At 40.3% G+C, this 27754-nt stretch overlaps 1 protein-coding gene across 1 annotated transcript in view; it reads left to right on the forward strand.

Moving 5' to 3' along the window:
- Nucleotides 1–2525: 2525 nt before the first annotated feature.
- LOC128263904 (vesicular glutamate transporter 1) overlaps nt 2526–27754 on the forward strand; it is a 90257-nt gene continuing 65028 nt past the window's right edge. Inside the window, exons 1-3 of the mRNA XM_052999181.1 lie at nt 2526–2545; nt 8394–8548; nt 8603–9667. Coding sequence (XP_052855141.1) covers nt 8456–8548; nt 8603–9667 — 1158 coding nt within the window. The 5' untranslated portion in view covers nt 2526–2545; nt 8394–8455. The remainder of the gene's footprint in view (nt 2546–8393; nt 8549–8602; nt 9668–27754) is intronic.

Genomic DNA, 27754 nt, shown 5'->3' on the forward strand with positions numbered 1-27754 from the left:
CGTTGGTTGCAAAATTTATTTCATTGTCTCGTAAGGCACGTGATATCGTCGTGATCAGTCGCCCATCCTAAGATAGGACTACTCCCAAACCAAAGCCTGAGGCATCTGTTGTCAAACAAAAAGTTCTGTTATAGTCTCGGTACGAGAGTAAAACATCTTGTTATGCTAGGATTTCTCCGCCTGTCGAATTTTTCCCTTTGTTCCTTGTTCATTTTGATGTCCATTTTCCTTGACTGGTATTTGCTTGTTTTTTTCCGTTTTCTCCCTTCGTGATATTTGTTAATGGCCTTGCGATTGTCGCGAATTTTTTGACAAAGCACCTAAAGTAGCTATCTAACCCTAGAAATTGTGAGGAATCACATTTTTTATTCTTTCTTTTATGTACATATATATATTTATAATTATAAGTTTCTCCTACGGCCCATAGAACAACCGCGTACTTGTTTGTAAATATCAGACAATAAGCCAGAAAGTAGCTAGTAAGCTAGCAAATAGCTAGAATAGCCAGAACAGCGGCCGTCCAACCCAGTGCGTGGGATCCGCGATTCACCCAAAAACGACAACAGCGACAACCTGGCCGAGTGGAACGAGGTGAGAGGAGTGCGGTTAGGGACAACGAGGCAGGGAAGAGGATATAATAAACTAACCAATTGTTAGACTGTGAAAAGTGAATGTGTTTTAGGTTCCCTGTGGTTACGCGGGGCGTAGTGATCATAGTCAGGTTCCCTGCGGTTACGCGGGGCGTGGCGTGTTTAGCCAGGTTCCCTGCGGATACGTGGGCATGGTAGTTTTTTTTAGCTAGATTTTCCTAGCGGCTACGCGGGGGTGTCAGTGTTAGTCAAGGTTCCCTGCGGATACGCGGGCATGGTAGTTATAGCTAGTTTTCCGTGCGGCTACGCGGGCGGTTTTCCCTGCGGTTGCGCGGGCTGTGTAATTTTAGCTAGTTTTCCCTGCGGCTACGCGGGCTGTGTAATAGCCTGATTCCATTGGCGCATTAAAACGCATTTAGCCTAATGCGCATTTATTTACACAGGGAATCCCATAAGACTAAATGCCGCATTTAAAATAAATGCGATTATTAAATGCGATTAAAAACCATTCGCCCCGAAAATTTTTAGAAAAAATACCGGAAAATACCGATGTTGAACGATATTTTGTTCGTGCCACCACTACAGCAGCTGTTTTCAATATGCAAGGTTGGCGCAATTTTTGATGTCTTTTGAAAATAAAAACTATTTTGTATAAAAATGACTGAAAACTAAAGCGCACGCTGTAAATTCTGCTCGCAGTACCACAATGCATTACTGCTGGATCTCTGGCATAAAATAACTCCCACATATACGGGGATCCTAGCCCTTTTTGGAAACTGTGGTGGTCTCCATTTCAAACCCGTCATAACACCGTAATCAGCTTCTCTTCCTTGTCGTCCAAGTTGGCAAATGCCTCGGTCGCATTATAGATGCCCTGCTGAGCATTACAGAGTTTAGTAAACTCACTCATGTTCAATAATTTTGATTATTTTCTTTTGGATTTGCCAAAATGCAAAAGTAAACAAACCCAGATCAGCTGCTCGTGCCACTCACATGTCGGAGTAGCATTAGCTAAATGCTAATGCGCCAATATAATCAGGCACATTTAAAAAGTCCACTAATGCGGCAATGGAATTAGGCTATAACTTTAGGTAGTTTTCCAATGCGTGGGCATTCGGGTATAAATCCCTGCTAGTTTCCGAGCACGAGAGTGCCCTAAATCTTTGACCAATACTTCCGTCCTCAACTGTCTCAACAGATTATAAATTTATCTGGGGAGGATCCTGGGTTGACTGAGACGCCTACCCCAGCAATCGCATCCTTACAAAATGATCTAAGGTCGAAATGCGTTTTAGGTGGGGGAAAATGTTTAATGGCCTTGACCTTTTCAGGTGAAGTTCGAAGCCCCCTTTGTGATACTATGAATCCCAAGAACTCAACGCTCTTTTTAAAGAACTTTGATTTTTCTTGGGATAGTTTCATGCCTGCTTCTAAAAGTTTTGTTAGGACCCAGCCCACGTCTTTAAGATGGTCCTCCTTAGTTTTTGAGAATTTTATAAGATCATCGGCATACACATAGCATAACTTTGATTTTCCATCCCTTAAGACATCATCGATGGCTCCCTGAAAAATGCTTGGGTCGTTTTTTAGCCCGAACGGCAATCTACAGATTTTGTATTTACCGTTGTTTATTGAAAATGCCGTTTTTTCTCGATCCTTTTCTGCCAGCTCTATTTGGTGAAAGCCTGACTTAAGGTCGAGTGTTGTGAAGACTGTTGATTCGCCCATATTTGACAGTATTGTCGAAATTGTAGGGATGGTGTATCTATCATCTGTATTTTTTTATTTTAATTTCCTCAAGTCGATAACTAATCGCTTCTTTTTGACCCCAATTTGGTCAGTATCTTTTTTGTCCACAACGCAGGTAGGGTTGTTATATGGAGATTCGGATGGCCTAATTACGCCCTCTGCAAGAAGTTGATTAATTTCTGCATTGACGAACTCATGGGATGCAGGTAAGATTTTGAGTATACCGAGTACCCGTCTATTTTTATTATGGCAATCATATTTATATCGAAAGCTATGTGATTTTTAGTTTTGTCAAACGTGGTTTTAATTGCAGGGGGAACGTCTTGGTCATCAATTTTTATGAAGTTAACGTTTTCTGCTTTAGTGAACTGAATGTTTTCAGTTCCATTGTTAGCGTGTAAAGTATTTCTGGTAAAATCGAGTTTCGCATTTACTTGATTAAGCAAGTCGAGCCCAATAATGCCGTCAAAGTCCTTAAGAACGCTAAGAAGGAAAAAGGATGTTTTTGTATTGAACACAGAAACAACGCATTTTTTATTTACTTTGGTCCCGAATTTTCGTTTTGTTTGTAATATGTTTGCGAATTTTTCCAACCTGCTTGTTGCTGGTTGTTTGACATATTTACTCTTTCTTCGTTGTGCCTGGCGAAAGTGGCCGCAAAAAGGCTTCAGTCAGACTCTGCTTCTTGGGTTAATACCAGTGCCGATGGCACGTCCCGTGGCTGCGCGGGAAAAACAACTACCTTCAGTGATGTTTTTACACCGGAAACAAACGCATGTAAAGCGTCGTTTCTGTGTTGTTTGTTAAGAACGGATGCTGCAGCCGCATATTGTATGTCATAATTGTTTTATTTTTTAGAAGCGTTAGCTTCCGTTCTACCTCGTCACAATATTTGAGCAAGGGTAGGTCACCCTGTCTTGACAAACTTATTTCTTGCTTAATTACGTGCCACGGAGTTTTGTCTGCGTATGTGAAATTTTAGCGTGCCAGTATGGCGGGGAAATTTAATACCGTATTAAATGAGGATAATACAGCTGCCGCTGGGCAGCGTTAGCGTTAGCTTCCGTACTACCTCGTCATAATATTTTAGCAAGGATAGGTCACCCTGTCTTGACAAACTTATTTCTTGCTTAATTACATGCCACGGAGTTTTGTCCGCGTACGCGAAATCTTACGTTCCAGTATGGCGTGAAATTTAATATCGTATTAAATGAGGGTAATACAGCTGCCGCTGGGCCTCTTACTTATTTTTAGAATTCCGACCGCCTGGTAAAAACGGCTGCTTTGTAGGCTGCAGTGCACTATGGGGCAAATGACTACTTTTTGTGGCATTGATTAATAACTTAACGAAGCAACTTTCTCGGGTTTTTTTTTTTTAATTAAGTCTTTGATACGGAAAGCAAGGTTTAAAAAAAATGGGCGGGGTTACGCCCTTTTTTTAGGAATTTTTTTTGGTAAATACTAAAGAAAAATTTTGTTTTCTTTTGAGAGAAGTTGTTTTCAAAGTAAACGCAGTAATTGTATTGAAAAAGTTTAAAAAACTCTGTATTATTTTCGTTTTAATCAATTCGGGACATAAAGCTAAAGTTTTCAAAATATAGGCAAGGTCGGGCTGAGCGCGCTTTCGAGCAGCTGCACTTGCAGCTTGAATTATTAATCTAGCATTGCCCGCCTGCAGGGATGCTAGATCTGTCGCTTCGTGTCTTTACGTTCTATATTTTTTCGATAGAAAGAATAGTATAGGCCGTCCAACCGCTTTTAATGTTTTATTTATTCTAACATTATTCTAGCTAAGGCAAGAAGAATGCCTTTGGTTGAATAGATTTAAGTTTCTATTTCACTTTGCCCAGGTCTGTGTTATATTGTAGCAAAGGCTTTGACTTTTTTTAAACCAAAATTGCCTCATCTTGCTTGGAACAAGGTCCACGCTTTCATAAATTCGAAAATGGCAATCTCCTTTGCACTCCTTTGCATATGTTAAGCAATTCGGAGTTTGCAAATTTGAGGCTAGAACCTAAAAATTTTAAAAATCAGAAAAAGTGCGCAGAAGTGCACTTTTATACTAACAGAATAGAATAATACTTGAATAATATAGAACATGTAACAAGTTTTAGAGTTTGAAAGTGCTTGAATCACTACAAATCACTACAAGATTTTAGTTTTTTTTGGGGTTATACCTTTCACAAGATAACAGGGACACCACAATCAATATCTACAATTCAAGTTTACGAACACATATTACAAACCACTATTGTTGGACTGCATGCCAAAAAATATCACTTGAATTGGTTTCTTTAATAGTGTTAGATTTGGAAGAAAAAGTTTACGATTAAACAGCACTCGCTTCAAGTTGCACCAACAACTGACTTTAACAGCTGATATCTTAACAGTAATGCGTTCTGTTAAACTTGTACTTGCAATATTTAAGATTAAGGTTACCCCTATCCATCGCGAATAAAAACAATATTTAACGACTTTTAAAAAATGGGTTTTGGCCAAAAAATGTGGTCGTTAGCGCAATAGTGCAGTGGCGGCCTGTCGCCAGGAAACATAAATTTCCTGCTTCCCGTCGAATTCTGGAACAGATTTAACCATATCAAGGGGTTCGCTACATTCCTTCCCCGTTATAATTTAAATCTCCTGGATTGTTTTGATTTTCGGAGTTTTATCTTTAAGTAAAGAATTCCCCATAGTTGTGGCTAATTTTTCATAAATTTGTGTCTGCCGCCTTTGGAGTGCGTCTGCTATGGCGGCCTCCATTCTGTTGTTGTCTGTTGAACTTCTGAGTTCGTTGTGTCGAAAACGGCTTTTCGAATATTCGAATATTGCCGATGGGTGGCGGTCTTCTTCGCTATATTCTTAACTCTGTTCTAGTTGATGTCTTTTGATTTTTATTTTTATAATTTTACTTATATTTATCTAAAATTTTCACATCCGATGAGACGTAGTTGTTGTTCCTATTCATGAATTATTATTTTTTAAAGTTGAATATTTTCTTCATTTATTGGCGAACATTTTGGATAAAAACCATATGGTTCTGTTTTGCCGACGGCTGCTGCTGCTCTTCCCTCGGAGGCGGCATGGGGTTTCCTTACAGCTCCCTTTTTTTTCTCTGGTTGTTCCCTCGGAGGTGGCGTGGGGTTTCCCTGCAAGTCCCTTTCTCTCTGTTTGTTTCCTCGGAGGGGGGCGAGAGGTTTCCCTACAGTTCCCTTTTTCTCTGTTTGTTCCCTCGGAGGAGGGCGCAATTTTATTTTATGCAAGTTTTTTTCTGTTAAATTATTCCACTTTTATTATCGGCATTTTATTCCTTGAAAACTGTGGTGACTTCACTTTTTTTGCACTTTTATTTTCGGTAACTTACTCTTGGTGATCTCACTTTTTTCTACTGCACTTTTATTTTGTTGGTACGTTTTTGTTGGGTGTCATTTAAATAAAATAGAGTTATAAATGGTTTATAATAATTATTAACCTAAGCCCTCACAGGCAAAGGTTAGCTAAACATTTATGTTTACAATTAATGATTGCACAGCTATGGCTGCGGAGTACCGACAAATTGTAGGGAAATGCTTTACAATGGTTACATGCTGATCCAAGTTGTATAATTACAAATTAGAGAAGTTACAACATGTTTTAAATACATTTTTTTTAATGTCCCGTTTGTTGCTATGGGAGCTATATAACATATTCGTCCAATTTTGATCAAAGTTTAAACGTAATTCTAAATCACTAAATAAAAAAAAAAACAGGCCTGTTCCAGTTTTCACTCGGAAGTAAATTCGTTAGCATCGGCGGATTTCCCTTTAACATAATCAAAGTTCAACATTTGGCCCGCTGCTGTTCCTTATCTTTTTGTGCACACTTTTAATGTCTAAAATCAATCAAAAAATCATTGGTAGCCAAAAATAACAAATTCTACTTATTTTAAAGGCAGTGATGGAAACTGACCAACAAAAGATTTGAACAGCTCGTGTGGAAATCAGCTGTGTTGCCCGAAATAATTCAAAGAAATTTGCAATATCTGTCACCTTTCACAAACCACCGGGCATTGTGCATGTTCTCCTCCGTAAACTTCATAAATATGACGCCTTGTTTGCTTTTCTTATGTTTCCTCCTAATAATATTAATTTTTAATAGAAAAAATATTCGGTTTTCTTACTTACATTTTGTATTTTAAAATTTGTGCGTGAATCAGCTGCTTGGCACCAGTGTTGCAAACTTTTCACAAGAATCAATGTTCCCAAGGTCCCAAAACAACACGCTTTGCACAATAAGTACATTAAATTATGGGATAATAAGCACAAAAACACTTTTAAAATAAACTTAGATAATTAACACTTTACACAACCGAAAAGCGCTCGCTTTTTTGTACCATGACAACCATTGCTTTGTCTCTATCAAATTCGTTCGAAATCTAGAACAGGGGCGGCGGACATGCAAAACTCCAGTAGGTTGGAATCGAAGCGATTCTGAGGTGGCATCACATAATCATTTTTAAAAAGTCAAAAATGTTCCTATTAACCAAATCTGTTTTGTAACAAGAATAAGGTAAAAATTTCAATTGCACTTTATGTTATCGCAAAGTATTTTAAAAGAATTAATTTTCTGTTCTTTCGGAAAAATTGGAAATTGGAACAGGTCTGGGAAATTCGAATCCGTGTGAATTATTCGAAAGTGAAAACTGGAACAGGTCTGATAGAAAAACAGCAAAATTTGATTATCCGATTGTTCCTGTGGGAGCCATATGATTAAGTTGTCCGATCCTGCAATGAGAAGACAACTTTTGGGAAAGTTTCATGCAAATGGCTTTAAAACTGAGAGACTTGTTTGCGTAGAAACGAACGGACGGACGGACAGACGGTCACTGCGTTGCAAACTTCTGCAAGGGTATAAAAAAGGCAAGTCAAAAAGAGAAACGTAATTTTTGAAGAATTCTAAGAAATATTGGCGAAGACTTAAAAAGTATAAATACACGGTTAACACCCTTTTAATACGTAATTAAGCCTCATGTTATGCTTTATCTAAATTGAAATTAGTTGTTATAAGACTCGTTTTAAAAGAAACAAGAAGGAAAGCAAACTTTGGCAAGCCGAAGTTCATATACCCTTGCAGCTATTGCATTAATTAAATACTTTTGAAAACATTTAAATTATGATTTACTTGAGTATGTGCTGAAAAACTTTGAAACTATGATGATTTGCAGCTCAATTATTAGATAGTTATTTTATATATTTTTATTATTTCTATGGGAGCTATATGCTATAGACGTCCGATTTTGATAAAATTTATACCATAATTCTGAAATAATTAAACATTGCTATATGTCGAAGAACTAAACAAAAAATTAAAAAACAGAAAAGTTATAATTTTTTTTCATTTATTTTTCCGATTGTTCCTATGGGAGCTATATGCTATAGTCGTCCGGTTTTGATGAAATTTAAAACGTAATTCTGAAATATTAAACCATTACTATATCTCGAAGAACTAAACAAAAAATTAAAAAACAGCAAAGTTATAATTTTTTTTTCATTTATTTTTCCGATTGTTCCTATGGGAGCTATATGCTATAGTCGTCCGATCCGGCTCGTTCCGACTTATATACTACCTGCAATAGAAAGACAACTTTTGGGAAAGTTTCATGGAGATAGCTTTAAAACTGAGACCCTAGTTTGCATATAAACGGACGGACAGACGGACGGGCAGACGGACATGGCTAGATCGACTCTACTAGTGATGCTGATCAAGAATATATATACTTTATAGGGTCGGAAACGTCTCCTTCACTGCGTTGCAAACTTCTGGCTTAAATTATAATACCCTCTGCAAGGGTATAAAAAAAAGCTACACAAAGACCCATCAACCGTGATTTAAGACCATTAGTTTCTCTGGTAATATTGATAGTAATTGTCTAATGATTTTCAATCACTAAAAAATACCGCATGATATTTATTATTTTTTTTTTAATTATATCATTTAATTAACAAGTATTAAAGTCATATTATTGTTAATGCCAGTTTTACTTTCGTTCTTTTAATATCAGAATTTTATTTATTACAGACAAAATTCCTGCACGACTAGTGTTATATTTCCTTTCTTGGTCTGGTTTTCTGGTATCTTTTATGATGCGCAACGACATGAATTTCGCTTTGGTGGCTATGTTTACAAATGGAAATTCTACTCAAAACCAACAAAACGGATCGCCAATAATTTTGGTAACTTTATTATGAAGAAAGTAGCTAAAGTTATTTTATTTTAATTTTTTTCAGGGCTCTGAAGATCAAATATCTATTGTAAAATCTGTCATAATAGGTTCATTCTATTGGTGTTACGTGTTGTCACAGGTGGCTGGAGGAGTTGCTACAGAACTGTTTGGAACCAAGTGCGTATTTGGATGGTCCCAGTTAGCAACAGCTTTTTGTAGCATTTTGATGCCGTCAGCAGCAAAATTTCATTACATAGCTGTTATTGTGTTAAGATCTGTCCAGGGTTTTGCTTCTGGCCTCACTTGGCCTGCCATGTATGCAATAGTTGGATATTGGATACCACTAACGGAACGTTCACGTTTTATGTCAAGTTTTCAAGGTTTCAGCATTGGTATCGGGCTAACTTACCCGTTGTGTGGATTTATTTTGTCAGAATTTGGTTGGACATACGTTTTTTATACAACAGGCAGCTTAGGACTTGGATGGTGTTTATTATGGTATTTACTAGCTTTTAATACACCCCGTGAGCATCCTCGGATTGCTGAAGAAGAACTAAAATACATAGAACTTAACGTAAGAAGAGAAGTACACAATGCAGCCAAAGTTAAAGTCCCCTGGCTGAAAATATTTAAGTCCTTTCCTGCTTGGGCGATTGCTATAACAACGTTTGGACGAATATTTGTACATTATATTTTTATTGTTAATGGTCCCACTTTTATGGGAAACGTTTTAAAATTTAATTTTGAAACAAATGGCTTTCTATCTGGAATGCCATTTGTTTGCTCGTATATTTCATCTGTATTTTTTTGTTATATGGCTGATAAATTTGTGTTGTACAAGGTTTTAAATCTAACTAATGTAAGAAAATTATTTACCGCGCTATCACAAATTATTCCAGGGCTCTTGATATATTGTATCGGGTATATAGATAATGTCCACATTTTGTTAACTGTATGGTTTATAGCGGTGATATTTATAACTGCATCTTATGCAGGAGCAATGGCTAATATAATTGACTTAGCGCCGAATTATGGACATTCTGCTGCCGTTCTGGCATTTTGCCAAACAATTCATATGTCTGCGTCCTTTATTTCTCCGTTGACTGCTGGATTTATAGTAACTCGAGAGGTAAAGTATACACTAAAATTTATTTTTAAATTATATAAAATATACCAGTAAATGACAGATAAACAAAAAAAAATGTTTCCAATAACTCTGGTTTGCAAATTTAAATCGATGAAATCTTCCAGAGATCAAACCTTGATTTTCCTGTGCAGATCGACGCCCTGATTCCAAAAATGACACTCAACATTTTTTGTATGGTACCATTTTTTATACCCTTGGAGAGGGTATTATAATTTCAGTCAGAAGTTTGCAACGCAGTGAAGGAGACGTTTCCGACCCTATAAAGTATATATATTCTTGATCAGCATCACTAGTAGAGTCGATCTAGCCATGTCCGTCTGTCCGTCCGTCTGTCCGTCCGTCTGTCCGTCCGTTTAATTTTTTGTTTAGTTCTTTGAGATAATAATGGTTTAATATTTCAGAATTACGTTTTAAATTTCATCAAAATCGGACGACTCCCATAGGAACAATCGGAAAAATAAATGAAAAAAAATTAATACTTTTCTGTTTTTTAATTTTTTGTTTAGTTCTTCGACATATAGCAATGTTTAATTATTTCAGAATTATGGTATAAATTTTATTAAAATCGGACGTCTATAGCATATAGCTCCCAAAGAAATATTAAAACTATATAAAATAACTATCTAATAATTGAGCTGCAAATCATCATAGTTTCAATGTTTTTCAGCACATACTCAAGTAAATCATAATTTAAATGTTTTCAAAAGTATTTAATTAATGCAATAGCTGCAAGGGTATTATGAACTTCGGCTTGCCGAAGTTTGGTTTCCTTCTTGTTTTAAAGTGTGAATTACGTTTTCCTCCAGTTTTTATGCCAGTTTTATTGTTTATCTCCATTTCTTCTTAATGGACTTATGACACTACATTGTTAACCTCTTTCATTGCTCATTTGTTATTTTTAACAATACGTATCACTATTCCAATGAACAAAGAATGGAGAAAATATTAGACGGAATTTGGCAACAAAAATAACATTCGTTGAAATACCACCGGGGCCGATACATCAATCAGCAAAATCGTATCTAAAAAGTACAATCTTGCTTATTGATAAGAGTTGACGACAAAACGGAATAAAAAAGCGAGGCTTAAGTGTATACGAAATACTTTTTGCCATTTAATGTTGACAACTGAAATCCTTTAAATGCTAAAAATAGTGGGATAAACACAATATAATGAACAAAAAAATAATATTTGAATTTAACTTTAAAATGGCAGTGTGACCGTGAACTTAAAACCAAAAAAATCTCAAGCAGTATCCATATAGTTGTCTCTGTCTCTGAGCTTCAATGAATCCGTCAATGAGTGAGGCGAACAATGTAGTGTCATATCATAAATTATTTCTTAAAAAATAATTTTATCACTTTGTCTTGAAGATGAAACATTCACGAATCTAGTAAGTTATTTACCTCAACATTCCGCCGGTAAATCTATTTGATTTCTGGAGGACTTCATCAATTTAAATTTGTAAGCCAGTGCACAGTGGGCCAGGACTGGAAAAAAGTGGCAAAAATTAATAACTCCCAAATTATCAATAGATTTAAAACTTTTAGTATGTTATCTTATGTTCTTGGGGTCGCTGATTCCGAATCTGAAATTGGATTTTCAAAATTCAAAATGGCAGACTCAAATGGCGGACTGAATATGATGACTTTTCTAAAAACTGATTAATTTTCATTGAAACTTGTTATTAAATTACTTCTAATCATTATTTTTAATTTTTTTATATCAATTTATATATTTTAAAAAGGATTTGTGATAATTTTGTTTTATAATTTATATATTACGCTTAGGATTAGCTGCTTTTGCTAAAGCACTCAGGATGTGCCACGAGAAGGCTCCAAAACCGATTTAACATCCCGTTTTTTTTTTGTTTTGGTTTTTTAATTTTGTTTATTAATTTTTTAATTTTTTTTTGCATTTTTTAAATTTAATTTTTTTTTTTTGATTTTTTTAATTTTTTAAAAATTTCTTATTTGATTTCATTTTCTTCATATTCTGAGAGCTCAATTTCATTCAGTTCATTGAGTATATTTGACATATTATGTTTTTCCTCATCATAGAAATCTTCTTCTTCTTTTTCAACTGAAGATTTACTTTCAGTTGCAGCCTCTTGACTTATTATCAACTACCTCTTTAGGTAATGAGAATAATCTTGTGCGTGAGACGCGAAGAAAGGTTTATAGAGGATATTTTCGGATCAGAAGTGTCAATAGCTCGATTAAAAACATCTTCTAAAGTTGTTATGCGGCTATGTTTTCTACTCAAAAATTGTCCATAATTTTTATAATCTTTATTTCGAGCCTCTGATGCTTCTTCCCCAAGCATACCTATAGGAAGCAAACTTGCACTTATTATTTCAGAGCCGTGCATACAAATTCAAAAAGTTCGATTTCACCACACCGTCACCAGTTGGTTTGCTTGCAGAAAGCATTTAGCACACTGCAGCGCATGTAAATTCCGGCACAAATGTGTACACGCAAGCTTGCAAAAAATGTGGAAGCGCGCTAGGTTTTTTATTTATTTCGTTCTTAAAAAAAAAAAACGCGCAAAAAGGCGCAACTTGTTAAAAACAGCACATTTCAAGGAATAATTCCGAGTAATTTACATATTGATATCTAGGGGAACGAAGGGGAACGCCTATTTGGAAGTGTCGCAAACATTGAAAATCGTATAACTTTGTATTGAAAATAATAAAAAAATATTTTTTCGACTTTTTTGAAGAAAAAAAAATATTATTTTTGATTTCCGTAACATTATTAATTGTAAAAAAATAAAAAATAGTTTTGTATCACATAGAAATAAAAATTTATTTGTATTTAAGGAAAGGTACATTTATCTGACTTTCAAGCAATATTTTCTATTTAAATTCCTTGTAAAAATTGTATTTTGTAACCAAATGCTTTGAAACTTTGACAAAACACCGGTGGCGGTGTTGGCTCCTCGTTCCCTTAATGCTGGCTCTGCATGTCGTTTTGGCTGCTTGAGTTTTACTCGCCACGCTGTCTTCTGCGTTGTCGCTAATTGCAGGATTTAAAAATTCCCTAAGGAACCTATCCGGCTGGATAGTCTTAGAGTTAAAGCGTCGTGGCGCTGGAGGGGCTATGGTAGGCCTCCTGTTGTCTAAGTTGCAGTTTATTGCCTTGTGGCCGCTAGCCGTATAACTCTTTAAGTGACCATTATGCACGCTGGAAAAGCGAGTCGCTGCAGAAGCTAAAGTCCACATTCTGAAGTGTTCGCTTCTTGCGTTCGTGTAGGCTAAGCCCCATTCTTCTGCCCAGGAATTAAAGTCACTAACGTGGTGATCGCTTTCCTAATGCGTCGCTAACCAGCTCATCCAGGACTGCTACGATTTCTTGGATAGAAAGGCGCGGTGGTAAGTAGCAGCTGTAGAGGCAAAAGTTGCTGATCTCACCCCGAACAAAAAAGAAGCCGATACACACGATCGGCTTGATCCTTGATGCATAGAAAGCAATTAGCATTTTTACTGTGCTAGCCTCTACTGCGAATTGGTTCACCAGCTCCTTTGTTAGGTCCCCTGCAGTTACAAGTGGGTCCAAGACACTGAATGCCAGAAAGTGTATAACAATAGAGCTCGCACAGCCACAGCTCCGTTACCTAAATAATTTATCATATTTATCCAACCGCAGAACGATGCTTGTTAAAACTTTTATTTGTATGTACATATCTCAGTGTCTAATCGTGTCACTAGAAACGACATCCTATTATTTTGAAACATTGTAGATCAAACTATGATATGAATGAGCCATTTAAAGTTCTTTGTAATGACTATAATAAACTCTATCATAGCATTTCTACTACCGACTCTTTATAAGTTTAAAAAGCATTAATCTTATATTACTTTACACGTAATTAGTATTATTAATTGGTTTTTAGTATGGTATGTATTTTGAAATTATCTGTCCATTTTTTTGGTGTTCTTTTCTTTTACCACTCGCGATCTCGTCTTTACGCCTCCAGCGAAAAGTGGGCTCTGCTCGTATCAAGCTTTGCTTGTTGTCTTAAGGGCCACTAGTATGTACAACTTCCGAAAATTTAAAATTTTTTTTTTGGAGCATCGAAATGAAGCAATTTGGATGTAATTCAACGCGTTTTTTCAACTAAAGTTCTCCTGGACAAGTTAATTTTTCTAAGGTCTTGGTATGATATCCCTTTTTTTTTGGGATACTTTTCTATTGGTGTATTACGCATGACGATCGAACCATCACAGTAGATTTTTAATTCTGCGTTTATATATCACCAATTAATTTTCCTAAGGTCTTGGTATGAAAACGCATTTTTTGGGATACCTTTCGATTTGGTGTATTACGCATTATGATCGAACCATCACAGCAGATTTTTAATTCTGCGTCTATATAGCACTATATGTTTATTTCTTTTAGGCAATGAGAAGGAAAGGTGTAACTCGGGACTCTGCACATCACCGTAAAAAGGTTTTCAATAAAAGTAGTATCGAGCATTGTTTTAAGTTTGTCTGAAGGTGATAAATTAATTTATAGAATCCTACCAAAGCAGGCACTTCCCAGGATTGTTTTACCACTGAACAATTACATGGTCTAACTTCAGATTAAGTAAAACATCATTTTCAGGATCAAACGGTCTACAGTGTTAGTCTAGCAGATATCTTGCAGATGAGATGCCTTTTCAATGCCTTTTATATTTATTTATTTACAACAAACGCCTTTTTTCAAATGAGTGAAGTGAGAAAGTTCAAAGAACAAGGTAAATTTGTGTAGTGGTCTACAGGCACTTAGCGCAGTAATAAGCAGACACAAAATTACGATACTTGATTCTTTGTCAGGGGATCAAGTGGCTATTAATTTACTAGAAACGGACTGCATAACGGCAACGCGATTCGCGTGAGTGCGACACTCAAATGATAAGGGTAAATATGATCAAGTAAAATTTAAAATAACTGCCTGGAAACGGTAGTTTTATATCTTGGATTTCGGTGTAATTTCTTCAAGAGTTAGTTATTCAGACTTGCAGGGACGTTTAATGTACAATTAAGTTACAGTTTAGGAATATAAAAAGAAGGAGGGTTGTTTTAATCTTAGAATTGAGGGACCAGAACACATGCAACCGTTTTTGCTACCACTTTTCAAGGCATAGCCCCAAAGCAGATACCTATTTTTATCGGTTTAACTCTGTAGATATAACCTTGATATTATGCCTGATAAACTTACCGCATTAGTAGGGTAGGCCTTTTCTCAAGCGAAGACACTTTGGCATTGTACAGAATTACTGTTATAGCCAGTCGTTATTATTGCCTTACAGTTTTTTATTGATAAAGAAGCCGCCCTTTCTTGGACCACTGTTTAAAAATGGCGTAAGAAATCAAAAAACTTAAGAACTTTGAGCGACAGAGCAGGAGCGTTTGATGGCTACTCACAATTGCTTGTAAAAAACGACAATAATGTTCCTTCTTAGGTCAACTTCAGCTTTGTCAATGTAATGTTGGGACGAAAAAAAGTCGGAGTTTCGGGAAGATATCTGCTGATATTAACATTTATGAAAATGTTGAGGCTACAAGGAGAATTACCTCCACGTCCTCATCATATTTGAGAAGCAGTTATAAAAAGCAGATTTTAGCCAAACGTAAAGCTTCAGTTTTAAGCTTAAATATATACAAGGATAGGTGAGTAGTAGGGGAGAGATGTGGAAGGTGTGCCGTTCCCACGAAACCGCCGCAAAGCTATTCATTGCTGAAGGCAGATATCCACTTGTCAGCTGGATCCTGAGCGTCGCTCCCGTCCCCAGCGCCTAGTATGCACTCTATAACAATGTAAGCCATTGCCGAGGATAAGTGCTTGAACCTAAAAAGTTACGCCTTGAAGCATCCGTGTCGGTCATCGTCTAAGAGGTGTAGAAGTCCACCTGCCCGTGCCTTCGATCACGTCAATAAATCTGGGCTGGGTATAAGTCTGTGCGTCTATCGTCCAGTCCTCGAGTTGACCCAGTCAGGTTTCTATGTTTAAATGAGTCGCCTGATTTGCTGCTTTGTCCCACTTAAGATGGCTGTTGTCCCGTTAAATGCTTTGTATTCACTTTTTTAGTAGTTCTTGTAGGTAACTTAGATGGGTCTCAAGCTATCTAATTGGCAGGACTCAAAGGATACTCATTCAAAATTCAACTGCTAATCTTCTCCATGATACCTCCGGCGTCCCACAAGAGAGCCATCTCGGTTCGCTACTTATCACTTTATTTATTAATGACCTCCCCTTAGTTATAAGTCATTCTCGCACTTTTGTACTCAGATGGTGTTAAATTATGGTTGCAGTTTAAAGATATCTCCTACCACAAAGATTTACAATCCGATCTAAATCTCTTTCAAAACTGGTGCACGGATAATTAAATAAATTTAAACGACTCTAACTGTTGTGAGGAGTCTTAGAACTCCCCACAAATCCCGATGCAAGGTGCCGAAAATGCCGGGGGAGTCGAGGGCAACAAGTTCAAACTGAGAACAACGGACCTTGGACCCGGGCAAAGCGGAGACACCGTAAACTAACGGTACTGCGCTGGACACAGGACCCTCACACGGCAAGGGCAACAAGGTCGAACGGTGAATTGGCGGACTTCGGACCTATACAAAGAGGACGCACTGTGAACTAAAGGTGCGGCAGTGGACCTTGGACCCAATCACGCGAGCTGAAGAAGAGGAATAGCTGGACCAGCACAGGCTATAAGAGGGCGGCGCAAGCGTAGCTCAGCCCGAGGACATAGTGCGAGAATCAAAGCGAGTGCGTGTACGAGAGACCAGTAGCAAGTTAATCAAGTGCCGAGTGCCAGGATCAAGATCGCAAAGTCGAGACGCCGAACGACTATAAGTCTACAAGGCTGAAGCTACAACGCTGAAATCCAACGGACCTAGCGGTCGTGGTTAAATTGAGGAGCAGCAGAAGCAGTAGCGGAACAACCCTTGCGTTGTATTTTGGTCAAAGGCAATCACCCAATATAAATTTGTTGGAACGATCCCACAACCTCTCTGAGCGAGCCGCAAGTTTATGTAGGGAGCGAGATACTTAAGAAATCAGGTCGTTACATCTGGTGCCCATGAGTGATTGCCATGACTTGGATCTATAATCTCAGGAAGGAGGATTTCGCCGAGGTGAGCAATGTTCTGGGAATAGAACTTGAGGGCTCGGTAGAGGCGATGAGGAAGACCCTGGCAGAGACGGTTGACCGCATAACAGAAGACCCGGTCGTGGCAGAGTTAGTGGCAGGTCTGGAGGTCAAATTCCGGAAGCTGCCGGTCCCAAAATTCAAACTAACAGCCGCAGATGCCGAAGGCCTTATAGCAAGCCTGGATATTCAGAGCATGGCAAGTGACGGCAGGCAGCGAGAAGGCAGCCGCGAGAGGAAAGAAAGCGTACGGCCACATCCGCAGGACTACGCCAAGGTGGCCAAGCAAGTCCGAGAGTGGAACTTTCGGTATGACGGCAACGACTAGCCACTGGAGTACATGGAGCAAGTGGAGTGGTCAGCCGTGACATATGGTCTGGATATAAACCAGATCCCACGAGCAATGCGGGAGCTGCTGCAGGGCAGAGCCCTAAAGTGATTCATAGTGGGACAGCTGGGGAGACTTCATATTCAGCTATTTCCTCCCTCGAGGCTACATGGAGAAGCTAGCGGACCAGGTCAGGCAGCGGAGGCAGACATACGGGGAAAAATTTAAGGATTACATGGTGGACAGGCAGACGATGATGCGGCCCCTGGGTGTGTCTGATAAAGAAGTCCTGAACAGGATAAAGGAGAACAGCACGCCGGCCTTCCGAATGTTTATCCGGCCGTACGAGTGTCGGCACCTGGGCACCTGGACGAGTTCGAGAAGCTGGAGGAGCAACGGGAGAAGTTTGAAATGGAAAACCACTCCCAGAGAACACAGAACCGCCCAGTGCCAAGGCCAAGGGCAGAGCAGGGTGCGGTGTGTAGGCGGTGCCAGGAGGACACGGATGCGCCACGGAGGCATACGGCGCAGGAACACGGACCACCAACCGATCGCAGTGGATTTATCCAGAATCCAGCCAACGCTTGCCGCAGATGCGGGGGCGCAGACTCACGTTCTGCTGGCGATGCGGAAAGATTGGTGTCCGAACGGTGTAGTGCTGTTCGGGAAACGCGCAACGATCCCAGCCTCCGAGGGGCGGACAGGGATCGTAAGGTGCTGCCTCTCAAAAATAATGGGCGACCTGAAGGCGGAAGAAATGCAACTGTCCGCCACAGTGCTCATAGGTGACGCGAATGTTAAGGCCACGGTGGACACCGGCGCGACAGCGAGTTTCATCAGCAAAGAGCTGCCGGACCGGCTGCAGGCGGCAGGAAAGGTTGGACCTACAAAGAGACAAGTAGAGATGGCGGACGGTAGATGCGGAAACGTAAAGTCGCAGCTAGGAATTCAAATCGGACTTGGCACAAGAAAAGTGTCAATGGAGCTGCTGATCCTCCCAGGAATAATCGACGCACTGGTGCTAGGATGGAACTTCCTCACCAAAATCACAGCGTGATGATACCGGCGAGGGACAGACACCGAGGCTGGCTGGAGGAAAAACTGTCGGTTGCAGTCGTGGAAGCCCCGAAGGGATTTTCGGAAAAGGATGTGGACCAGTTTTTAAAGACCGAGTTGGAGAGCCTGGAAAATCTGCAAGGCACGTCAAACGTGGCAGTACACAGGATCACCATGAAGGACGATCAGCCGGTCAAACAGCGGTACTATCCGAAGAACCCAAAAATGCAGGGCGAGATCAACGCCAAATTAGACGAACTACTTGAAAAGGGCTGCATCGAACCGTCAAGGAGTCCGTGCAGCTCACCAATAGTCATGGTGAGGAAGAAGACCGGGAAATGAAGGCTGTGTGTGGATTTCAGGCAGATCAACGCAAAGTCCGTGAAGGATGCATACCCAATGCCGATTTTCAACTATATTTTGGACCAACTGCAGGAAGCTAAATACACTAGCAGCCTCGACCTAAAGGACGGGTACTGGCAGGTACCGTTGGAGGCAGCCAGCAGGCAGTACACCGCATTTACAGTGCCAGGGAAAGGCCTGTTCCAGTGGAAAGTTATGCCTTTCGGTTTGCACTCGGCATCAGCAACATTCGAACGAGCGTTGGACCAGGTTATAGGACCCGAAATGATGCCGGGAATCCTAAAGGAAGTATTTAGAAGACTGCGGGCGGCGAACCTGAAAGTAAACGCTGATAAGTGTAAATTCTTCAGGAAGGAACTTCAATACTTAGAGCATCGCATTACTGGCCAGGGCATCTGGACAGATCCGGAGAAGGTATCGACGATAGCGTTGCTAAAACCACCGGTTTTAGCTGCGCTATTTTGAAGTGGTATCTTGGTAAAGGCGTTTTGTGCCAGAGTTGGCCACAATAGTGCATCCGCTGAACGCCCTTCTCCGAAAGAGTCCTAAATGGGAATGAAACGGACCTTGAATGTGTCGGAGAATATTTTCTCGGCCACTGAAAAGGAATGTTTAGCCATTGTGTGGGCCATAAGGAAATTAAAGCCTTTCCTGGAGGGATACCACTTCCAAGTGATAGCAGATCACATGGCCCTAAAGTGGTTGAATAGCATCGAGAGCTTGATGGTCACCGGAGCTCCAACAATACGATTTCGAAAACGAGTACAGGAAAGGCAAGCTGAATATTGTGGCAGACGCACTGTCAAGGCAGCCCCTGCCTCAAGCCTGCCCAAGGATGAAGACGAAGCGACCAGGTGAACCGAAGGAACAAGCCGAATGTAGCTGGATAAGGGGCAAGACAGCCCAGAACCCCCAAAAATATCCGGACTACTTAGTGGAGGCCGACCGGCTATACCGGCACATTCCTCAGAGAGCGGGCAACGAGTATTTGATCGCATGGAAGCTACGAGTACCAACCGGATCAGGGCAGCGAGTCATTGATGGGAACCACGATATGCCGACGGCCGGAAACATGGGAAGCCGGAAGACAATCGCGAGGGTGGCAGCAAAGTACCATTGGCCGGGCATGCACCGCGACATCAGTCACATCATGTCACGTGGACATGGCCCGCGCCCGACGAACCGGAGGAGGAGGCCAGGATGTGGGAAGCGGTCGAGGCCATCGATTGGCGGCGCCCACCGCTTGTGCACCCGCGAGTCAGGGCCGGAGGAGACGAGGCAAAGCCGAAGTGTAGCATAGTGTAGCGGAAAAGAGGCATTAGTCAAGAAAAAGTCTCCAAAGATCGAATTTACTCACCGTATTCAGAGTTTACATAAAACCAAGAGGCCATTGATAAAATTAGGGTCGGGGCGTCTCAACGATAGGCGGTCGATCGATAGTTGCGATAGATGGGTGCAAGAAAATATTAGATTTCTCATTGAACGGTCACACCTATGCAGCCCTGGCAACTTAGGACAACCAAAACGATATCGGCAACGACGATGGCACTGCTGAACCTCATCGATAAATGCGATCGGTAGGTGTTCAGTAGAATGGCCAGACGACGGAAATCAAAATGGTGATTTTGGAGACGGGGAACTGTCTGGCCGGAAAATTTAAATTCCACGCAGGGAACTGTCTGGGGAACGAGAAACAGTTTTGGGAAAGCTGAAGTTGTTTGGGGAACCGTCTGGGGAACGAGATGTAGTTTTGGGTAAGTTAAAACCTTTCGGGGAACTGTCTGGGGAACGGAGCACAGGCTTAAGCAAAGATAAATTTCTTTCAGGGCGCTGTCTAGGAAAGTCTTATGTTAACAGTTTAGGGAAAGTTTAAGTCTTTCGGGGAACTGTCTTATGATCACGAACAGTACGAGTTTGGCAGGGAATTTGAATGAACGAACATCAAAGGCGGGAAAATCACCACTTTCGTCACGTTTCCGAAGAATGGGTGAAATGTGAGAAGTCTTAAAACTCTCCACAAATCCCAATGCAGGGGAGCTGCATAGCATCAGCGAAGGAGCGAAAATGCCGAAGGAGTCAAGGGCAACAGGCAAACTGTAAACGACGGACCTCGGACCCGGGAAAAGCAGAGACACCGTGAATTAACGGTACCGAGCTGGACATTGGACCCTCATACGGCGTGCAACAAGGTGGAACGGTAAATTGGCGGACTGCATAAAGAGGACGCACCGTGAACTAACGGTGCGGCAGTGGACCTTGGACCCGATCACGCGAGCTGGAGGAGAGGGATAACGGGACCATCACAGGCTATAAAAAAGCGGCGCAAGCGCAGCTTGACCCCGAAGTAATAGTGCGAGAATCAAAGCGAGTACCTGTACGCGAGACCAGTAGCAAGATAATCAAGTACCGAGTCTACACGGCTACAATGTTGAGATGTTGGGTGCTAGGTCGTGGTTGAATCGAGCTCAAGTAATCCTTGCGTGCGTCTGCGATAAAGGTGGCTGAGCGAAGAGGCAGAACCTAGTTCTACCTGTAATAAAGGTAACTGGGCGAAGAGACAGAACCTAGTCCTACCTGCTAGGCGGAACACCTTGCCGGTCCCGACAGTGAGGTTCGCATAACATTTAGAGTCTCGTTGGAGCCGTCACAAGTCAGACACCAGCAAGCAGTCGACGACGAGGAGCGACGCCGCAGAAGAGAGCGACGAGTAGCAGCAGTAGCAGTAGTGGAAGAGCCGCGAGGCTATATTTAAGGAGACGAATAAGACCTTTACGATCCCAACACAACCCTTGCGTTTTCTTTTGGTCAAAAACATTCACCCAATATAAACCTCTCTGAGCTAGCCAAACGTTTACGTAGCGATCGAGATACTTAAGAAACCAGGTCGTTACAGTGTAATTGACTTTTTATTGTGTCAATCCAAAATACGTGACTTATACCTGCTCTTTACATAGAACTGCTTTTGTAAACGATTTTGGCGTCCTTCTAGGCCGATCATATTTTGTTCATGTTTGATGCTTGGTTTTAATAAAAGATGGTCAAAGGAATTTGAAAGGAAAGTACTAGATGCGCGGCACTATCTTTATTAATAACCTTATACGTGGCATCACTGTGCCAAGTAGCTTAACTAGCAATTATATTCCCCTAATATTGAATGATTGTAGATCTAATTATGACTTGCACGAGCCTTTCAGAGTGTTATGTTTTGACTATAATTAATTACTCTATAACATCTAATTATAACTCACTGCCGCTCCTAAAATGTTTAGACACTCACGCAAATGTAGAACCTACTTTGTCCCGGTCTCTGTACCCTAATTTTAAATCTCGCGAATCGTGACGTTGGGCGGGTGGTAAGCCGCGGGACTCCCCGCTAAAAAAAATCGGTGTTGTAACGACCGTGTTTAGGGAGGCGGTATAGCTCGCCGTGGCCAGGGTTCGAGACAGAAATATATTTCCTCCTTTGATCGGTTTACCTCCCTTTTCCCAAAGAATAACACAAATCGAACGCTACAGAGTATGGTTATATTTTAATAGTACGATTGATTAAGACTACGTTTTCTAACTATAATTATAACGAGAGTGATACTGCTTGATAAGTCGGCGCTGCTGAAGGACCGAATGTGGTACTGCTGGTTGATATCGACGCTGCGGAAGGGTCGAGTATATCGCAGCTCGTTGAGTATCGCACTGCTTTGTATGCGAGATCGACGCTACGGAAGGACCGTATGTTGCACTGCTTGCTGCTGACACTGCGCAATGTTTCGAGGAACTGCTTGGCGTTGGCGCTGCACGATGGTTGGTTCGGGAGGGCCGGTTGTGCACTGCTTGGTGTCGTCGTGTCTCGTCGTTCGAGTACGTCGGGTTCGTAGTGTTCTGGGTCGTTTTAGAGAAACGAACTACTTCGATATTCTAGTGGGATGTGGAAATTCCTCTTAGTTGATGTTTCCTCAAGAAACGTCGGAACGCAAGTGCCTGGTGGGCTGTGTCTCCGCTTATATAGGCGCTGCTTAGTGTGACCAAATCGGACGATGATGATAATCCCGCTTTGGGTAATCGGGTTTTTTGGGCGATGATTATCGGCAATCGATAACTTCGTTGAATAAGTGTGACCGGGTGCTGTTGGTTTTGGGCGCGCGTTTAAATAATAAAAGGCCAGTATTTGGAATGTTCTTTTTAAGCTTTAATGTGAAAGTTGAATTTTATATATTTGTGACGGTGGGTCGTCACAGTGTCGTTTGTAGTTTGTCAAAGAGTATAAAATACCTCGATTTTGATTTTTATGCGTAAAGGTTCAAAAACAATGAAGCTGTGATGTTCCTTTACAGCTATGATATCGTTGTAATATAATTTTTTGATTGTTCTTAAGTGAGTGATTGATGGACCATAACCGTTTTTCTGACCCACAAGAGACTTGAGGGAGTCGGGGGGATAGTTAAGGTAATGAAGCGAATAACAACCGTCTCCTCGCGGTACCAAAAGTGAACTTTTTTATTCTCACGTATTCAACAGTTTTTGTGGCCAGAGTGGTGAAAGTGCATGGGCATTGGTACAAGAGCTTTACCACCAACGGGTGGTTCAACTAAACAATAATGATATTCAAGTTTAAGTATAACATGAGGATTTTAAATTTATTTGCCCAACATTCCGGCCCAATCGAAAGTACCCAGTTCCTTTACACGGGCAAATTTATGAATGGGGCTCCTTATGATTCCCTTGCAGTCCGAATGTCGGCGACTCGAAAGTGGTTATCCTTGCCAGGTATTGTCGCTTCAATGCGGCCAATAGCCAGCTTTGCGGAGGGACGTGATCCTCGTGGATTATTACCATGTCGTTCGGGCCTGTAGCTCGTAAAGATACTTTCTCTGTTGACCATCGGCTCCAAAAATGTTGCTTGATAGCGCTGAAACGGCTCCATCGTTGTGAGCAGTTCAGCTGATCATCTATAGCCAGCCAGTCTGGCAGTGCTCGCAAGAAGTCGCCAGTGAGGAAATGACCAGGCGCTTAGGCGGATAGGCCGCTGGGGTCCGATGAGTGTGGAAACAGCGGACGTAAGTTGAGTATGACTTTCAGCAAAAACTGTGGAGAGTTCCTCGGAGGTCAGCCGGCTTGATAGTGACGAAGGTGTAGATGTCAGACGTAGCTGACGACGGTAACATCTCTTTCGGGCAGCATGATAGGGACCCTGGACCTGGTGCAAGTTCCAGTTGACCTCCGACCAGAAGCAGGTTGTATCCATCTATAATAAGATGGAGATAAAAAATCCAAATGAACTTCATGACACTCATTCAGACAACAAGAAGAATCAAAATCACCTGACCCGAAAACGTACCGACCATCATAGTAAATAATTTCTTCTCTTAGAATTTGCTTTTGGAATTCTAATGGAATTTTTCATAACAAGCTAGATCTGTTACAGCTTCTCTACTTCTCTCAGAAACGCATCTTACAAGCAAAAACAATTTCTACACTAATAATTATATATTTTATAGCACGAATCATCCGGACGGCAAAGTCTACGCAGGAACTGGTATGTTGGTCAAAAAAAAAAAAAAAAAAAATATATATATAAGTATACTCTTTGAGTGCCATCAGCTGCCCAAAAACTGACAGTTGTTAACAACGAATAGAACGAACTGGCTAAAATACAAAAAGTACATAAGTTCACACATCAGCCTAGGTCTAGTCATCAACACCACTAAGGATATAGATAACATACTTCAAAACCTGGAAACTCTGCTTTTATCTGCTGCAAGTAACGCAACACCAAAAAGTTTAATATCAGGTATCAGAAATAACATCAACTGTAATGCTGATCAATTAGTCAGGGAAAAGAGCCGTATCCGCCGAGACTGGCAAGCCAGCAGGTCACCATCTGGTGCTAGCAGGTGCCACACGGAAGCTTTCTAGTAAACTGAGGCAAGAAGAAAAGCAGGCCCAATAAACTTTTATTCAAAAATTACCACCTACGAACACAAGATTCCCGCTCTGGAAAGTTCATCCTGAGCTTATACCACCGATTCCAGTCCAAGATGGCTCTTGGGCTAACAGCGATGTAGAAAAAGATCTATTTGGACCTAGAAAAAAGCATGGTAGAATCAAAACGGTTATCTGATTGGCGCATAAAAGTGAAAAAGCAAAAATGCAAAACACATTACCTTCATCCTTAATAAAAAAAATTGTCCACAATTATAAATCAATAACGTGCTGATACCATCTACAAACGAAGTCACATATCTCCGACTACACCTAAATAGGCATCTCACTTTGAGGAAGCACATAGAAGCGAAGCGCGAACATAAGTCCCGACAACTGCATTGGCTAATAAACTACCGCTCTCCACTAAGGTAAGAGTACAAAGTTATTCTCTACAAAACTGTTATAAAGCCTGTCTGGAAATATGGCTTTGAGCTGTGGGGCAATGCCAGGAACAGCACTATAAATAGCTGATTCAAAGAGCACAGTCAAAAGTGCTAAGAACCGCAGCGCCCTGGTACATCCGCAACACCAACATCCACAGCGACCTAAACATCCAGTTAGTAAAAGAAGAAGTTGCCCAACTGCAAGCCAAATACATATTCAAATTATCAACGCACTCAAACCAGCTAGCACGCGCTCTCGGCGAAACTAGAACATAAACGCGACCAAGAAGAAATGACTTACCAGCCCGGTAGCTAACGAGGCCACTCATCAACCAAATGCCCCTATTAATGGGCATCAACTAAATTTATAGATTTAAGATTTTAAAGCTTGTTTCTAGTCTCCTAAAGGTAAAGTTTTAACAAATCATCAACATGTCCGGCGTGAGAATCGTAGAGTTGTGCAAATCGTTTCCAAGCTGGCGATGAACAAATCTTCCAGCTCGGAGCGGTAGCTAAGCTGTTCGTCTCCTGCGTCAATGGCCTCGATGTTGGTAGCTAGCAGGCATGTAAGTTCTGCCGGCGCCAGCGCAATTTGCGGCTTCTCCGACTGGTTGGCCTTGGCAACCGCTGTTGCGATCCGCGACATACTTGTCCTGATACAACAAAGCTAATGCTTTATCGCTTTTTAGTGTATTTAGAGTAAAATTTAGAATACAAATCTTGTTATAATGTGCGAAAGGCTTTAACAACTTGAACTTTCGATGCATGGTTTTCAAAAGTAAGCCGTCAACTTGTGGAAAACAGAGTGTGGCAGCGTAGCTTAAAGCTGCGGCTCAGTGATGAACCAGTTTCGAAATGAGAAATGACGTGATAAATCGTATAAGTATTGGCAGCTTGGTTGCGTGTATGCGTGTAATGTGCCCTGTGAATGTGATTTCAAAGGCACTGCAGTGACGGCGAGACAAGATGAAAAGAGACTCAGCGATTGGCGTGAGCGCTCTAGGCGAAGTCTGCAAACTGCAATGATGCCTTACCGTTGGGGCGTTGCGTAGTCCAGCAAAACGGTTACCAGATTTGAATTTTTCTGCCGATGATGGGCCGATGGGGTGGTCGGCTCACTGTCCAAAATGGCAGTGTATATTTGGCGTAGTTAAGTTAATGAAGCGAATAACAACCGTCTTCTCGCGGTACCAAAAGTTCTTTATTCTTACGTATTCAAAAGCCTTCGTGGCCAGAGTGGTGAAAATACATGGGTATAAATACAAGAGATTTACCACCAACCGGTGGATCAAAGAAACAATAATGATATTCAAGTTCAAGTAATACATATGGATTATAAATTTATACTAGTGCTAAATTGGCCCCACAATGAGCTTCATGATATAGTCGGTCGATTTAAATGATTTAAACCTTTATACGAAAATATCAAAAATTCAAATCAAAGATGTAAAAATATAAACAGCAAAGTTATAATTTTTTTTATTCTGTTTTTCCAATTGCTCGTATGGGATCCAAAAGATGTAGACTTCCGATCCGTTTTGGTTCGACCTATATACTACACGTAATAATGAGACAGAATTTGGGCCCGATTTCCCATCCTCTTGGAAACTTTAAAGTTATTTTTTCATCTAGAAAGTTATTATCTATAATTATATTCGGTGCCGGTTTAGCAATGTTTCAATCATTTTAAGTAAAGAATTTGGGCCCGATTTCCCATCCTCTTGGAAACTTTAAAGTTATTTTTTCGTCTAGAAAGTTATTATCTATAAATATATTCGGTGCCGGTTTAGCAATGTTTCAATCATTTTAAAGAGGAAAAGAGAAACAGTTTGAGGTCATACTAAATCATAATTATCTTTGTTTATAGCATTGTAAAAAAACAAGGTAAAACAACAAATGGGATGTTAGGGTTCAAGGATGCAATCTTGCACACATGCAACGACGCTTTTTACAAGATGTACACTGAAAGAAAGTTAAAAGCATATTTTGTACAAATAATGATTATGCACCATATACCAAATCAGAAAAAAAGGTTTAAAAAAAAGACCCAGTGTAGGGTCAAGTAAAGGACACAAAAAATTTTTTTGGACTGGCGTTGAAAAAAAAGTCAAGTCCGCAACAAAAAGAAGAAAAGACACATTGCAGAGTGCCCATAGGCCAAAATTTAAAGAAAAATGATCTGAAAATATTTACACTAAATTAACACAATTTTAAATGTTCAATCTTCTAGTTTAAAACCGGGGGAGCACAATTCAAATTTAATTTTGGTGCCCCCCTATTCCTCCTTAGGCTAACTTTATAGCAGTGGAGGAGTAACTTTATTAAGTATAGCAGTGGAAATTTGCGGATGTATTTGTAATCGTTAATGAACTAATATGCCTTCTCATTTTTTTAAGGTCAAATTTGAGGGGCTTCGCACCTGTGTCGTGTTTTTTATGTTGTGTTATTGTTTCTCTCTGTCGTGATTGGTGACAGTTTTTTATACACATTAATTTAATGTAATAAAAATCAATTCGAATTAGTTTTGCGTTGTTTGTTTTATTCTCAAAAGCGATTCGTATCAATGTGTGTTTTCTCGACTGCATATTCTCAGTAGTGCACAAACAAGGGTAGCAACACAAAGAAATTACAGGAAGTGATCGTTGCTGTTTAAATTTACATTTGGAATAACGGCTAAATATCTGAATATCTGACCGCTATTTCTAAATCGCTTTGCTGCATATTTGAAAATATTGCTGCTTATTTTTGATCGCAAAAATCTTCAATTCTCCAATACAAAAATTATTGACTGAATGTGAAGGAGTCCATTGTATTAAA

This window comes from Drosophila gunungcola, unplaced genomic scaffold (assembly GCF_025200985.1).
Source record: "Drosophila gunungcola strain Sukarami unplaced genomic scaffold, Dgunungcola_SK_2 000026F, whole genome shotgun sequence".
NCBI lineage: Eukaryota > Metazoa > Arthropoda > Insecta > Diptera > Drosophilidae > Drosophila > Drosophila gunungcola.